General features: G+C 24.5%; 1 protein-coding gene across 3 annotated transcripts in view; it reads left to right on the top strand.

The window, feature by feature from the left end:
- The first annotated feature begins 2,506 nt into the window (after positions 1-2,506).
- The window catches only part of LOC117172329 (tyrosine-protein phosphatase 10D), a 77,043-nt gene continuing 61,620 nt past the window's right edge, over positions 2,507-17,929 (top strand). Inside the window, exons 1-2 of one of the 3 annotated variants that reach the window (XM_033360123.1) lie at positions 2,507-2,756; positions 16,183-16,553. In XM_033360123.1, coding sequence (XP_033216014.1) covers positions 16,196-16,553 — 358 coding nt within the window. In that variant the 5' untranslated portion in view covers positions 2,507-2,756; positions 16,183-16,195. Of the gene's footprint in view, positions 2,757-7,717; positions 7,764-7,800; positions 8,004-16,182; positions 16,554-17,929 lie in introns of those variants that run through there. The other 2 variants (XM_033360122.1, XM_033360121.1) reach the window with 2 other exon arrangements.

The raw sequence follows: 17,929 nt of genomic DNA, 5'->3' as shown, positions 1-17,929 counted from the left end.
TTAATATTATGAACCATCGGGAATTTTATTATTTAGGAATATTTCAATTAGGTAATATTGTAAACTGTTCGGGAATTTTATAATTTGGTAATATTATAAGCTGTTATGGAATTGTATCATTTGGGTGATTTTATTATTTTCAATATTTCAATTCATTAATATTGTGAACTTTTCGAGAATTTTATTATTTATGAATCCTTCAATTAGGCAATATTATAAACTGTTCGGGAATTTTATTATTTAAGAACTTCATAATTTGGTAATATTATAAAAAGCCGGGAATTTTTCAATTGGTTAATATTATAAACTGTTCGGGAATTTTTCAATTTGGAAACATTGTAAACTGTCTGGGAACTTTATAATTCGGCAATCTTCAAATTCGGTAATATCATAAACTGTTCGGGAATTTTCAAATTCCGTAATATTATCAACTTTTCGGGAATTTTCCAATTTGGTAATATTATAAGCTGTTATGGAATTTTATCATTTGGCAATATTCCAATTCATTAATGTTATGAACTATTCGGGAATTTTATCATTCGAGAATTTCATTATTTGGGAATCTTCCAATTAAGCAATATTATAGACTGCTCGGGAATTTTATTATTCGGGTACTTTATAATTCCGTAATATTATAAACAATCGGGAATTTTTTTATTTGGTAATATTATAAACTGTTCAGGAATTTTTCAATTTGGAAACATTGTAAACTGTTCGGAAATTTTCAAATTCCGTAATATTATCAACTTTTCTGGAATTTTCCAATTTGGTAATATTATAAGCTGTTATGGAGTATCATCATTTAGGTGATTTTATTATTTGGCAATATTCCAGTTCATTAATACTATGAACTTTTCGGGAATTTTATTATTTGGGAATCTTCCAATTAGGCAATATTATAAACTGCTCGGGAATTTTATTATTCATCAGCTTTTTAATTTGGTAATATTATAAGTAATCGGGAATTTTTCGATTTGGTAAGATTATAAACTGTTCGGGAATTTTCCAATTTGGTAATATTATAAGCTGGTATGAAATTTTATCATTTAAGTGATTTTATTATTTTGCAATACTCGGGAATTTTATTATTCGGGTACTTTATAATTTCGTAATATTATAAACAATCGGGAATTTTTTGATTTGGTAATATTATAAAATGTTCAGGAATTTTTCAATTTGTTCAATTATAAACTATTCCGGAATTTTATTATTCGGGAATTTGCAAATTCGTTAATATTATAAACTGTTCGGGAATTTTATAATTCGGGAATTTTCAAATTCCGTAACATTATAAACTTTTCGGGAATTTTCCAATTTGGTAATATTATAAGCTGTTATGGAATATTATCATTTGGGTGATTTTATTATTTGTCAATATTTCAATTAATTAATATTATGAACTTTTCGGGAATTTTATTATTTGGGAATCTTTCAATTAGGCAATATTATAAACTGTTCGGGAATTTTAGTATTTAAGAACTTCATAATTCGGTAATATTATAGAAAATCGGGAATTTTTCAATTGGTTAATATTATAAACTGTTCAGGAATTTTTCAATTTGGAAACATTGTAAACTGTTCGGGAATTTTCAAAATCCGTAATATTATCAACTTTTCTGGAATTTTCCAATTTGGTAATATTCCAATTCATTAATATTATGAACTTTTCGGGAATTTTATTATTTTGGAATCTTCTAATTAGGCAATATTATAAATTGTTCGGGAAGGTTAATATTCGGGAACTTTATAGTTCGTGAATTTGCAAATTTGGTAATATTAGAAACTGTTCTGTAATTTTATTGTTCGGGAATTTTAAAATTCCGTAATATTATAAACTGTTCTGTAATTTTATTATTCGGGAATTAAAAAATTCCGTAATATTATAAACTGTTCGGAAATTTTCTAATTTGGTAACATTATAATCTGTTATGGAATTTTATCATTTGGATGATTTTATTATTCGTGAATTTTCCAATTCACTAATATTATGTCTTGTTCGGGGATTTTCTTTTTGCGGAATTTTGAAATTCGGTAAAATTGTAAACTGTTCGGGAATTTTATCTTGCGGGAATAATCGACTGTAGATTGCATTATCCACTGTAGAAAGGTTTCCCTTAATTAAATTTTAATTTGCACTAATAAATCATTTTTCTCGTGAGGCTTCAAGAGCTAAAAATAAACCTGTAAGCCTTAAGACTTAAGGGATGGAAAAAAGCAGCAGGTGTCCATGAACACCATATTTGTTTTGAGCCTGAAGCCCCCATGGTTGGAGTGTGCTGGGGGCCGGTCCAGAAGACCCAGAACCCAAAAGGCCCAGATTTCAAAGCATGTGCATGTTTATGTGTGTGCGAGTCTGTGTGAAAACCCAAGTGCCTCTTGAATGTATTGAAGGGTCTCCACGGTTCCATAAAGCCTGGCCATGCTATTTCCGAGTCTTCTTTGTGGGGGTAGTCTGTAGTCCCACAGATATCTTCTTCTCCTTTCAAGAAGCACATGGTCTCGCGTATTCTGTCCTGCCAGATCAGAAACGAAGCTCCGTACTTTGCTCTTTTAATATTTTTTTTTGCGTCGATTTCAAAGGAAATGCTGGAAAAAAGTTTTTCTTCATTTTTCACAGTGAAGAGATTGAAGGGTTGATTTATTTTTGAGTGTATGTGCTTCTAAAGTGGTGAAAAAGTATTTTTAATGCTTCGGAGGGAGAAAAATTAGAAAGTGGAGGAGGACGCCAAGCGTCGGATTTTCTTGAGGAGCAACAGGTATGAAAATGAGAAGGAAAACTGCGCACTTCGGATGAAGTATAAAAATCTTCTTATTTTTTGTTTTGGCTCCACTTTAATTTAATTTAAGAATAAGACCTTGGGGATTTATTTAATAAGAATAATTATTATAACAAAATTATTATTTTAGTATCCTTCTAAAAGGACTCGAAAAATATTTATTGACATGTATTGAACTTGACATATTTGAAGAATGAACATTTTCAAAATGAAATTTAATAGACACTTTTCTGTAAATTTAATCATTTCAGCCTCTAAGATTTTTTAATAAATAAAGTATATTTTAAATTATACAACGTTTTGACAACGAATAAAAAATCCGCAAAAATAAAATTTCCAAAACTTTAAAATTATTCAAATTCCCGAAAAAGAAAAGTCCTGAATTTATAAAATTAAAAATCTCGAAAAATTTTCATACAAAAAGCAGGAAGGCTGCTGGAACGGTAAATGACAGTAAATTTATTATTTAACCGGGAATTATATAAACTTTAGAAAAAATCTGTAAAAGTTCGATTTCAACAATCTTTTAAATTGTATATTTATTTTTATATTTATATTTTATTGGTGAGATTGTTACATTTTTTAATTATGATATAATTTAGTTTATACTGCGTAAGTCGAAAATCTTTTGCTTGACAACATTTTCTATTTTAGATTTGTATTTTTAAGCGTACATTTTTTGATTAAAAATGTACCGAAATTTCGGTGCAAATCGCCACATTTTTTCGGTACGTTTACCGAACTTTATACTTCCCTTAAAACAATTGTTTAAATTTGGAAATTTTTTAATTTGAATAATTTATAATTCAGCAAATTTTGGGTCGGGAATCTTCAAATTCTTATTATAAACTGTTCGAGAATTTTCAGCTCGGAATTTTTAAACAACATTTTTCTATTTCGTCCAAATATTGTATTATTTTATTCTTAATGAATAAAAATTATTTATTAAACTAAAAATCTTTTTATTGTTTATGGCTGATAATCCCGAACAATAAAATTCACAAAAAAAACATAATATTCGGAAAAGAAAATTCCCGAAATTATAAAATTGCAAGAATATACGGAATTGGAAAATGCTAAAATAATGAAATTCCCCAACAGTTTATAATATAACCGAATTGGAAAATTCCCGAAAGAAAATGACCGAATTATAAAATATTAGAACAAGAAAATACCCTTATTCACACAATTAAAGAAATTTTTTAAAAATAAATATTATTTATTTATTAAAAATAAAATATTATAGGATATTAGCCAAAGAAAAATTTGCAGAATTAAATTCAGCTCCGGTTTATCTCGAAATTTTTGTTTTATTTGATTTAAAAAAAAAATGAAAATTCGATTTTTGCGAACTTTCTTTTCGAATTAAAATAAAATACCATGCACGTTCTCAAAAAAAATTTTTCATCCAGCAATCTGTTTTTTTTTTCAATTATTTTTATTTTAAATTTAAACAGCAGTTGAAAAACTTTAAATTTTTAAAAAGGCCCTAGTTACGGGTACCAACATTTCTGGGAATAACTGAAAATGCTCGACACTAAAATTCCCGAGTAATAAAATTCCGTAATTCGAATATTTTTGAATAATAAAATTCCAGATTAATAAAATGCCCGAATTCTTAAATTTCCGAATAATAAAATTTTCGATGGAAAATTGCTGGATTGTAAAATACCCGAACGAGAAAATTCCTGAATTTAAATCATTCAACCTTTTACTTTTTAAATGAAATTATTTCAATGTTTACTTATAAAAAATGTTTAATTGTTTATATTGAGGAATTTTATAATTCGACAAATTTCTGTGATTTTCTTATTCGGGAATTTTACAGTGTCGGGATTTTATTTTTCAGCATTTTTAAATCGTTCCTTAAACCATTCAAATTATTTTTTAACAATTTTGGATTCTTTATAATATTTGAAAATATACTATTAAAATTAAGTTTGCAATAACAAAAAAAAAAAGGAAAAAGTTAAGTTTTCGTTTTAATCTTGAAGAAATATTTATTTTCTTCAAGCTTTTCAAAATTCTTAGAAATTTTATTTTAAAGCCTTAAATAATATACTTTTTATTTAAAATGTTTTCAAATTTAAGAGTATTTTTAAAAATTGTTTCAAGACTTTTAAATATCATTTAAAATTTTTCAAATTTTTCTTAAATTTTTTTAAATCGGGAATAATAAAATTCCCGAACAGTTTATAATATCACCATATTGGAAAATTTCAAAATAAAAAAAAGTTCCGTTAGAAAATTGCCGAATTGTAAAATATCTAAATTATCAAATTTTCGAATTATAAAATTCCCGAATTTAAACAATTAAAAAAATCACGCAATCACATAATTTTTTTTAGTGATATAAGTCTTTTTAATTAATTCTTTGTATTTAAAATAACAATAATTGAACAAAATGTATTTCTGAATGACGTTCTCAAAAATCGAATTTTTAATATAAAAAAAAGTAATCTGGAGAAAAATCAGTTCTGAATTGAATACTGCAAAGTTTATTTGGAACATTTTATTAGTTTCTGAGAAAATTTAGGGAGAAATGTTTGTTTCACTTGAGGTGCACTTGTATTTATATTTATGTTCTTAGACCAATTTCATAGAATTCTTATTTTTAATTAAAACGACAATTTAAAAAACTATGAACATTAGCTTTTTTAAACATTTGACTGTATTTTTAATAAATAAATAATATTTATTAATTTTTTTAAAATTATTTAAATTAGGAAATGTGATAATTCGGGGGCTTTCTAGTTCAGGTATTTTATATTTCGGCAATTTTATGTCGTGCATTTTCGAATTCGAAAATTTTACAGTGTCGGGAATTTCATTTTTCGGAATTTTGTAGTCGTCCCAATCTTAATATTCGAGAATCTTATTATTCGGGAATTTTAAAATTCGGTTATATTATAAACTTTCGGGAACTTTTCAATTTGTTAATATTATAAGCTGTTCGGGAATTTTATCGTTTGGGTGATTTTATCAATCGGTAATTTTATAATTCTGAAATTTTATTAGTCGAGAATTTTTAATTGCGGAATTTTATTATTAGGAAATTTTCTAATTCGGTATTATTATAAACTGTTCGGGAATTTTATCAATCGGTAATTTTAACATTATGGAAATTTATAATTCGGGAATTGTTTAATTTGGGAGTTTTATTTTTCGTGATTTTTCCAATTTTTAGATATTATAAACTGTTCAGGAATTTTATTATTCGGGAATTATATTATCCGGGAAGTTTATTATTCGCGTATTTTACAATTCAGTAATATTATAAGCTGTTCGGGAATTTTACTTTTGGGAACTTTTCTAATTTGGTGGTAGGTATTATAAACTGTTCCGGAGTTTTATTTTTAGGGAATTTTCCAATTGAGTAATATTATAAACTGTTTGGGAATTTTATTTTAGGGCCTTTTTAAATTTGGTAATATTATAAACTGTTTGCGAATTTTATTATCCGGGAATTTTATTATTCAAAAATTTGGTTATTCGGAAATTTTATTTTTAGGGAATTTTCCAATATTCAGTAATATTATAAACTGCTCGGGAATGTTATTTATTGTGAATTTTGAAATTTGGTAATATTACAAACTGCTCGGAATTTATATCATTCGGGAATTTTATTATTCAGGAATTTTATTATCTCGGATTTTTATAATTTGATAATTTTCAAATTAGGTAATATTATAAACTGTTCGGTAATTTTATTACTAGGAAAATTTATTATTCAAGAATTTTGTTATTCGGGAATCTTATTTTTAGGGAATTTTCCAACTTGGCAATATTATAAACTATCGGGAATTTTATTTTTGGGGATTTTTCCAATTTGGTAATATTATAAACTGTTTGGGAATTTGATTATTCGGGAATTTTATTTTTAGAGAATTTTCCAATTCGTCAATATTATAAACTGTTCTGGAATTTATTTTTCGGGAATTTTCCAATTTCTTAATGTTATAAACTGTTCGGGAATTTCATAATTCAAGAATTTTATAATTCCGAAATTTTCCAATTCGTCAATATTATAAACGGTTCGGGAATCTTATTTTTGGCGGATTTTCCAATTTGGTAATATTATAAACTGTTCGGGAATTTTATTATTCGGGAACTTCCCAATTCGTCAATATTATAAACTGTCCGGGAATCTTATTTTTTGGGGAATTTTCAAATTTGGCAACATTACATACTGCCGAGCATTTTATTTTTCGGGAATTTTTCAGTTCGTCAATAATATTAACTGCTCGTGAATCTTATTTTTGGGAAATTTTCCAACTGGACAATATTAAAAACTATCGGGAATTTTATTTTTGGGGTCTTTTCCAATTTGGTAATATTATAAACTCTTTGGGAATTTTATTATTCAAGAATTTTAAAATTCCGAAATTTTCCAATTCGTCAATATTATAAACGGTTCGGGAATCTTATTTTTGGCGGATTTTCCAATTTGGCAATATTATGAACTGTCGGAAAATTTCCAATTTGGTAATATTATAAACTGCCCGAGAATCTTAATTTTGGGGAATTTTCAAATTTGGAAATATTATATACTGTCGAGAATTTTATTATTCGGGAACTTTCCGATTCGTCAATATTATAAGCTTTCTGGGAATCTTATTTTTTGGGGGAATTTTCCAATTTGGTAATATTATAAACTGTTCGGGAATTTTATCACTTAAGAATTTTATTATTCGCTGATTTTATCTGTCTGTAATTTTATTATTCGGGAAATTTTAAGTCTGGAATATTATAAACTGCTCGGGAAATAACAGTGTCTGCAATTTCATTTTTAAGGATTTTTTAGTCGACTCAATAAATAATTCTTGTTTTATAATCTGAAATATTTGAAAAATAGAATTTGCAAAAAAATGTATGGATGAGTGGGTGTATGTCAGAGTAATTAATAAAGTATTGTCAAGAGTGCAACCGAGTGGACTTTCACGTTATCAGTGATATCAGAACAACTAGGCATGACAGGAAGTTCCAGTAAGTGTTGGACATTGGTTATCGAAAGTTTCGAACCGTTCTTTGTCTTCCTAAATAATTTTTTTCGGTTATTAGTAAAAAAAAAATAAAATAACAACTACTAATAAACAATTTTTCCTTAAAATTTTTTTGCTTAAAGTAGTGTTAAGGATCGTAAAAACGATCCAAAATATTCGTTATGTGGAGGACGCTTTTTGTGAGAAATATATTGGATCGATTAATAGTCCTTAAAATCCCATCGTAAGTTATTCTTTTTTAAAAAACTCTAATTAAATAAATTTAGAAAATAGTTTTTAATCTTCAACTATTTTTATTAAAAAATTCTCTTATAAATTACACAAGAATCAGAGATATTGATTTGATCAACTATCGATATAATTCTCAAGGGGTGATTAAGAGGCACAGATTTCTCAAGGTTTTAAGATTTAAAAAAACTTCTCGAACCTTATCAGGTTGTTTATACAAATAATAATCTTGTAAATGTCCTTTATTTAAAAATGTATTTCAGATTTTTCTCATCGAATGTTTTTTTATACTGATGGTCTCAAAGTATCGAACCGATCAGTGGACGAATCTAATCTCATCACAGACAAAAATATCGATCCGATAACAGTGATTCATTTTTATTAATCTAGCCTTCGCAAAATTATTTTCGATAATTTATTCAGCTTGTAAAATTCCGCTATCTGGGAAAATATTAAAAAAAAATCGAATGACAAAATCGCAATTTACTTTGGAGATCGATAAGATTGATCCAATTCTATTGGGAGTATTAAATTGATCATTGGATTACGCGATAAGAATGATAATAGAGCGGCATTTAAAACTTGATTCCATTTTTTACAATAGAGGTTAGCCGCGAAATTTAATTTCCAAAATTCCTGGATTTTCCCTGATTTTTTCATTTTCCCTCACTATTAATATTAAAAGACCAAAATTATAATATTGTAACATTTTTTACAACTAAAGAGATTAATGTTCTTTAGAATTAAAAAAAATTAAAAAGTAACCGATTGATAAGATTGGAAAACAGTTCAAGTTCAATATCAAAGAATTGAAAAAAATTTAATCCATTGATTTTACTAAAATTAGAGTAAATTTAGAGGATTTAAGGGAAATGAGAGGAATTTAATGATGTTTATAAAAATTAAAGGTGAATTAAAAAATCAAGCGAATTGAAAGCAATTAAAAACTCAATTGAATTGAGTAGAATTGATGAAATTTACAAGAATTCAAGTGAATTACATAAACTCAAAAGAATTGAATAGAATTGGAAATAATTTAAAATAATTCAGGGTTAATTTGAAATGAATTTAAAAGATTTACAAACAAATTTAAAGGAAAAAATTTCATGGACCAGTAAAATTGGAGTGAAAAGTAAATTCAAAAGAATTTGATAAAATTTCTAAGAATTCATATTAAGTTTAAAAGACACATGATAAATTAAACAAAAAAATACATTGAAGAATTCAGGGTGAATTTCACATAAATTCAAATGCATTAAAAAAATTTTTAATCCAAAAAGGTCGAATGATTTTAGTAACATTTGAGTGAATTTAGAGGAATTAAAGGAAAATGAGAAGATTTCGATGTTTATAAAAATTCAGGGAGTATACAAGAAATAAAGTGAATTTAAAGATATTAAAAAATGAATTGAGTTAAGTAGAACTGATTGAATTCAGGTGAAATTCAAAAACATTAAAGAACTGAAAACAATTGAATATAATTGAAAAGATTTAAAAATAATTTAATAAAAATGTATAGTGATTTCCGAATGAATTTAAATGACGTCAGGTTTATTAAGAAAACTCAAGAGAATTAAAAATAATTCAAAATAATTCAGAATACATGAATACGAATTCAGGATGAATTTCTACTGAATTGAAACAAATTTTATTACAAAAAATTCTATTCGTTACACTCAAATTTGAGAGTGAATTTAGAGGAATTAAAGGGAGATGAGAAGAATTTGATGATGTTCATAAAAATTCAAAGTAAATTAAAAAATATCAAGTGAATTCAATGCAATTAAAACATTAATTGTGTTCAGTAGAATAGATTGAATTCATAATAATTCAAGTTCAAAAGAATTAGAAACAATTTTTAAAAATCAATAGATTTCGGTAAAACTGGAGTAAAAGGGAAATTCAAACAAATTTGATTAAATTTTTAAGAATTAAAAGTAAGTTTAAAGCAACTCAGGACGAAGTAAACAAAAACTAAAACCATTTTTTTTAACCAATTAAATTGAGTATAATTTAGGTGAATTACTAAAACTCAAGAGAATTTAAAAGAATTCAGAATGAATCTTAAATGAATTGTAAAGAAAAAAAAATTAATCAAGAAAATGCTATTGATGTCAGAAAAATTGGAGTGAATTTGGAGGAATTAAAGAGAAATGAATAGAACTCGATGATCTTCATGAAAATTCGAGGAGAATTTTAAAAAAATCAAGTAAATTAAAAACAATTTTAGAATGTTTAAAAGCTCATTGGATTCAGTAAATTTATAATGCGTTTGGAAACATTCAATGGAATTGAAAAGAAATGGATAAAATTCCTAAGAATTTAAGATGAGTTAAAAAGACTTTAGGATGCATTAAACAATAACCAAAACAATAAAAAAATTCATTAAATTAGTAGAATTGAATAAATTTAGAAGAATTCAAATGAATTTAAAAACTCTAGGCCTCTAGGGAGTTGCAAAGATTTGAAAAGAATTTAGGATACATTAAAAGGGATTCAGACTGATTTTAGTAAAATTGGAATAAATTAAGAGGCCTTGAATGAGAAAAATTGGTGATATTCATAAAAAATCCAAGGTAAAAAAAATCAAGTGAACTGAAAACATTTGAAAAATGCATGGAATTCGGTATTTTTGGAATGAGTTTCGCAAAATTCAAAGGAATTCAAAAGAATTTGATGAAATATCCGAGAGGCCATTCACTCTCGAATCGAATTAATTTTTATTCATTTATCAAAATTTGTATTTTTTAAAAATCTTTTTAAATATTCTTTTAAAACTATTTTATATAAAACTATTTTGAACAGTTAAATATTGCTTTATATTAAACAATGGTTCTTTTTTTTTGATTGGAATTTTTTCAATTGAATTCCTTTTAAAACTTTTAAAATACCTTAAAAGTTTTAAAAGATCTTATTAATTCCTTTCAATTTCTAGATATACCTTAGAAATTTTTAAATCCCTGGAAACTTTTTAAAGATCTCGAAAAATTCTTTGTAATTTTTTAATATACCCTAAAATATTTAAAATCCTTTAGAATACCTTCACATTATTTGAATTTATTAAAAGTTCTTGAAATATTTTAAAATACCCTAATATATTCTAAATCCTTTGAAATATTTTGAAATCCTTTCAAATTATGGAAATCTAATAAAAATTCTTGGAATTTTTTTAAATACCATAACGTATTTCAAATCCTTTGAAACATTTTGAAATCTCTTGAACGTCTTTGAAGATCTTCAAAATTTGTTGAAATATTACAAAAATACCCTAAAATCCTAAAATACTTTGGAATCCCTTCAAATGATGGAAATCTTTTAAAAATTGCTGGGAATATTTTTAAATACTATAAAATATTTCACATCTTTTGAAATTCCTTGAAATTCATTTACTATCTTAATAATTCCTTGAAATTTAATGAAATACCCTGAAATCTGTTTTCCCTTCAAATTATTGAAACCTACTTAAAACTGCTTGTAATGTTTTAAAATATCCTAAATTCTTTGAAATGTTTTGAAATTTCTTGATACTGTTTAAAGATATTTAAAATATGTTGAAATATTTGATATCCTTTGAAATATGTTGAATTCCCTTGAAACTTTTGAAGCCTTTGAAAATTTCTAGGATTAGAAAAATGAATTATATTAAACATTTTTTGAATTTTTTTAAATAAGCTAAAACATTTCAAATACTTTGAAAACTTTTCAAACCCTTCAAAAATTTATTAAAGAACATTCTTCGGAATTTTCAAAAACCATGAAACTTTTTAAAGCTCTGTAAAATCTCTTTTTATCTTGTAAAATTCCTTAAAATATTTCAAATCCTTTAAAATCTGTTTAAATCCCTTCAATTTATTAAAATTGATTAAAAATTCTTGGAATCTTTTAAAATACTCTCATTTTTTAAAATCATTTGACATTCCTTGGAATTATTTAAACGTATTTAAAACTCCGTCGAATATTTTTAAATACCCTAAAATCACTTAAAACATTGTAAAGTTTTTGAAAATTCCTTGGAGTTTAAAAAAACCCTACATTTTTTAAAACAAATTGGCATCCCTTTAAATTATTAAAACGTCTTAAAACTTCGAAAACACTAAAAATTCCTTAAAATTTTATAAAGATCTTGAAAATTCTTAAAAATACCCAAACTATTTTTTAACCAATTGGTATTCCTTTAAATTATTGAAACGTATTAACAAATTTTTTGAGTTTAAAAACAAAATACCAAAACACTTTTTAAACCAATTGGCATCCTTTAAAAGTATTGAAACGAATTAAAAATTCCTTGGCATCTTTTAAAGAACCCTACAATTTTTAAACAATTTTTGGTCGTTTTAATCGACGAAATAAATTCCCAGTCATTTCCTGGTTTTTTCCCGATTCGCAAAATTTTTCACGGTCAATGCAATTAAAAAAATAGAACACTAAAGCTAAAAAAATTTCCACTTGAGGTAATAAAAACTGAGCTTTAAATGAAAGCACTCAAAGTGGAACTAGAAAATTAAATTTTGAACGTTTAAAATTAAACTGTAAAAGTTTTTAATTAAAAAATTATGTATTCAATTATTCTATAATTGGTTTTAAATTTAAAATTATTTTGGAAATTTTTTGAGAACTTCTAAATATTTAACAAAATTAATTGAATTTTTTCTATAATTTTCAGAAAATCCTGCAAATATTAGAAAATTTCTTTACAATTTGGATCTATAAATAACAATTGAACATATATTATTTGTTGGCGAAATTTGAGTAATTTGAGAATAAAAATATTTTCTTAAGATTCCTAGGAAAATTAAAAATAACTTTTCATTTTGAAAAATTATTTTAAAAGAATATTTAAAAAGTTTTTCAAAGATTTAAACAAAATTTTCAAAAAAGATTCTAGAAGATTTTAAGAAAACTTTCTAAAATTTGCATGATAATTTTTAATTCTTTTTAAACTCCTAAATATCTTTTAAAATTATTCAAATTTTTTCTAAAAATGTTCATTTATAAATTATACATAAAAATTTTTAAATCTCACTTACAAATTAAGCATTTTCCAAATACAACAATTAAAATTGTAAAGTTCAAGGTTTAAAGGCTCTTCGAAATTTTAACGATTCCAGGTTTTCTGTGTCAAACAATTCAGTTTAAGATTCTTTACTTTTAAATATTTGGTTTGAATTTACTTGTCTTAAATAAAAATTTAAATATTGCTAAATATTCAATAATTAATCTTTTTTTTATTAAAAATTTCAAATTGAATATTTTAGACTGAAACAATATTTTAAATTTAATAAAATCCTTTAATTAAGAATATATTATTATGAAGTTATTTTTATGTTGAAAATAGTGTATAAACTTTCAGTCACACGCATTTAAAAATTGTTTAAATTAAAAATGTAAGCTTCAAAACAAAAATGTGAAATACAAAATTTTTAAACTAAAAAAATTTTGAAATACGGTAAAAAATGCACTGTCATTTCCCGGTCCAGCGAACACCCTGCAATTATTCTGAGGCCAAAATACTGTAAAAACAGAAGAGATTTTTTACGAAAATGGGGAAATATATTTCTTTTAAATAAAAATAATTTGGGTACTATAACAGGGTGGCGACAGGTGACGATAAAAAATTAAAACTCTAAAGCTAAACATTTTTCTGTTCGAAATAGTAAAAAATAAACTATGAATTAAAGCACTCGAAATGGAATTCTTGAATTTTTAAATATTTAAATTGATGTTTAAACGTTTTTTTTTAATTTAAAAACATTTAAAAACATTGTATTCAATTGCTCAATAATTTACACGTATAAAGTACAAACACGTTTCACTCGAATAATTTTAAATTAAAAATTTTAATTAAAATTTAAAGCTGTCAAATTTGGAATTTTTAAGTTTTATAAACTATGTAGGTCGAAGATTCAAATTCTGTTCGATAAATATAAGTCTACACTATCATTTTCAATGCTATAAATTCAAAAATCAACCAATGAACTCCGAAATGTTCAAAATTATATTATTATACAAAATTTTAAGCTAGAAACATTAAACATGAAAAAATTTACTTTTTTAAAAAAAAAACACTTTTTATAGTAGATTTAAATGACTTTTATTTTAAATAGTTTAAAAGTCCTTGAAAAGCTTCAAAATTTTATTTTAAAATCTTGAGAAATCTAGAAGCTGTTTAAAATTTTTTCTGATTTAATTTTTTGTGTTTATTCACAACTTCTAAATATCTTTCAAAATTAATTGAATTTTTCCTACAAGTTTTAGGAAAATCTACAAATTTCCTTAAAATTTTGATGTATAGATAACAATTGCACGATTATTAATTGTAGAAATGAAATGATAGCCTAATTTAAAACAAAATGCAGATTTCAAACCAAAAAATTTAAAACCTTTTCAAGAATTGTGAAAACTTTCACAAGAATGCAAACATTTTCATAAAATTCCTAGGAAAATTGAAAATGATTTTTCATTTTGATAAATTATTTTAAGAGAATAATTAAAAAGGTTTTTAAAAGATTTACGAAATTGACATAAAAGAATCTGTTCATTTTTAAGGAATTTTTTTTTTAATTTGCATGATAATTAAAAATTTTTTTTTAAATTCTAAACATTTCTTAAAAATACTTAAATGTTTTCTATGAATAATAAGTGCTCAATTGTTATTTGGTTAAAAATCCATTTTGTTGTTGTTAAGAATTAGATTTTTATCAGCAAACTTAACTATTCTTTTTTTGGTTGACAATGTATCTTTTCCGGATGAAAATTCAACTATTTGGTTTAAAATTAATTTTTTCTAGCTCAAAATTCAACAATTTGAATGAAAATTTGCCATTTTTAATTAAAAATTCAACTATTTCGTTGAAAATTTAAATACCTTGTTAAAAAATCGATTTTTTTTTGTAGAAAATTGACTTTTTATTTGCAAGTTAATCTTATTGTTTAAAAATTCTTCTTTTCGGTTAAAAATGTATGTATTTCAGTTAAATATTTAACATTTTATTTGAGAATTCAAGTCTTTTATAACAAATGATTTTTTTGGTTTAGGATTCACAATTTTAATTGAAAATTTATCTCAGGTTGAAAATGTAACTACTTTATTAAAATTAATTTTTTTAACTAAAAACTTAACTATTCCAGTCGCAAAAACTGTTTTCGTTTTAACGTTAAAATCTGAAAATTCTTACATTTTGAACTGGTTTAAAATCGTTTCGTCATATCGTTTTAGTTCACTTTTTATTACTTAAAGTACAGATAAATTAAAAAAATTTATTTATTTATAAAATTAAAATATTTTTTATCAAAAATTTTCAACATCAAAGGCTTTTATTTTTTGTTTGTTCAAGTCTTTAAGAAAGCATTTAAAAATTCTTTAAATTAAAAATGTAAGCTTAGAAATAAAAAATTGAAATGGAAAATGTTTATAGTAAACAAATTTTGAATTACGCATTGTAAGTTAAATAATATCATAATTGAAAAACATAACAATTACACTAATTATTTAAAAACTGTTGAAATCGAACGTGGACGGATTTTTCTTCTACAAATTTGTAAAATTCCCTGTAAAAAAATTCACTGTCATTTCCCGGTTTCCCGGTCCAGCAGCTACCCTGTAAAATCTATTAAAAAATTCTTGGAATATTTTTAAATTCCATAAAGTCGCTTAAAATTTTGCGAAGAACTTGAAAATTCCTTGATATTTTTAAAAATATCCTCAAATTTTGTTAACGAATTGACATCCCTTCAAATTTTCGAAACGTATTAAACATTCCTTGGAATAATTTTAAATAACCGTGAATCCCTTAACACTTTGTAAACATCTTGAAAATTCCTTGGAATTTTTGAAAATACCCTAAAATCATTAAAATCTTAAAAACAGATGCAAATTATTGAAATCTAGTACAAATTTCATGGAATTTTTTAAATTACCCTAAGATATTTCAAAATCATTCAAGAAAATTCAGAACTACCTATAGACCTAAATTTAAGATTGTTTAACCCATAGATTAATTTATTGAAAGAAAAGTGACTAAAGTGATCTTTTCATTTTAAAAAGTGACTGGGTATTGTCGACAGTTAATTTCTTTCTTCAAAATTCTTCAATTTTTCTTGTTTTCCATGTTTTTCCTGGTCTGAAGCCACTATGTAAACATTAAAAATCTTGTCAAAAATAATTTTGATTTCAGCACCTAAGAGTGAATGATGATTCCTCGGAAAAAGCTGCAGGTACTGTTGTACGTGCTACGGATTTATTTCGTTTTCGGGGATGGAGATCCTGGTAGCGAAGATTTGCAATTTCTCGATTCTGAGAATGGAAGTGGACTAGGAATCAATTCAGAATCAGATAATTTTAATTCCACCGAATGGACGAAAATTCCCCTTCAGACCGATGAAACTACAGAATTTAGTTCGAACGAAAATACATTCGAAAAAAAGAAAGATGAAATTAAAAAGAAGAAAATTTACGATTTGGAAAGAATTGATGACTTTGGATCCACAGCTTCTGACAATGAAATTCATATCAGTGAAGATGCGGAAAACCAAAATGGTTTAGAACGTACGTTTCTACCATTTTTTGCAAAACAAATAATTTTTTTTTTATCATTTCGAATTTAAAGCGTTTGAAATTTCAGAAAAAAATTTCAATTTAAAAAGTTTAAATTAGAAATGATTTAGATGGGTCACTTTTGGAAAGAAGGACAATATTTCGAATGGAATTAATAGGAATTGAACGTGTATCATTTCTTTATAAAAGCGTTTAAAATTTGATATTTTGAAATTTAAAACTTTCTAATTTGAATAAATTTTAATTCGAAGCGATTAAAATTTGACAATTTGAAATTAAAAACGAACTTGAATATTTCAAAGTAAAAGCTTTTCAGATTCAAGAAATCGAAATTTTTAATCAATTAAGACAATTATGATTTAATATAAAAATTGATTAGATTCATTTTTCTAAAATACAAAAATTAATTCACCTTTATTTTCGCTGTTAAAAATAGAAACTTTTTTAATTATAACCCTCTAAAATTGAATTATTCTAAAAAAAATTCAAAAGAAATATTAATTTTAAATACGGAATATTAACAAATGAACGTCTATTCCAAAAATTCAACCATTCCAATTTTAATCGCAAATTTAAACTACATAAATTGCTTCAAATAAATTTAATTTGTTTAGAAGTTAAAATTTTTTCAATTTTCAAGTAAAATTTTTAAAATTCAACACCATTTGAATTTTAATCGCAAACTTTAGTTATGATAGGAAAAAATTAAAAATGTAGCGTTTACCATAAAAATTCAGAATTCTAACAATTGTAATGATACAAAATGAATTGAATTATTTAATAGAAAAATTGTTGTTTTTCTAAATCATAAAGACGAATTTTTGAAAAAAATAATTCAATTTTTATCACAAAAATATACATTTTCTACCAAAATAATTTAATGTTCGACACAAAAGGCGATTTTCAAGCAAAAGAAGTGGATTTTCGTCTGAAAAAAATCAAGTGTCTAGAAAAAATAGATAAGCTACATTTTTAGTAAAAAAATTTCATTTTTAACAAAATTTGTTAATTCTTTAACGAAGGAAATTTATTTGTAACTAAAATGATACATCTTATTAAACATCTTTTCAACTATATAGTTGGATTTTCCAACGACAAGATGAATTTTATACCAAAAAAAGACCAATTTTTCACAAAATAGATTAATTTTCAATCAAAAAAGATCAAGTTTCAAAAAAAAAATAGAATAGTTTAATTTTATGTCAGAAATAAGTTTTTATCCAAATCAAATAAATGTTTAGGGAAGTAGTTAAATTTTCAATTGAAAAAAAACAGTGTTCAGTGAAAGAAATGAAATTTTAACCAAACAGATAAATTTTCTACCAAAAAAGCACAAATTAAAAAAAAAGATGGATTTACGACTAAAA

Source organism: Belonocnema kinseyi, chromosome 5, assembly GCF_010883055.1.
Source record: "Belonocnema kinseyi isolate 2016_QV_RU_SX_M_011 chromosome 5, B_treatae_v1, whole genome shotgun sequence".
Taxonomy (NCBI): Eukaryota; Metazoa; Arthropoda; class Insecta; order Hymenoptera; family Cynipidae; genus Belonocnema; species Belonocnema kinseyi.
Note: the sequence above shows the minus strand (reverse complement) of the source record. Positions and strands in the feature narration are given on the sequence as shown.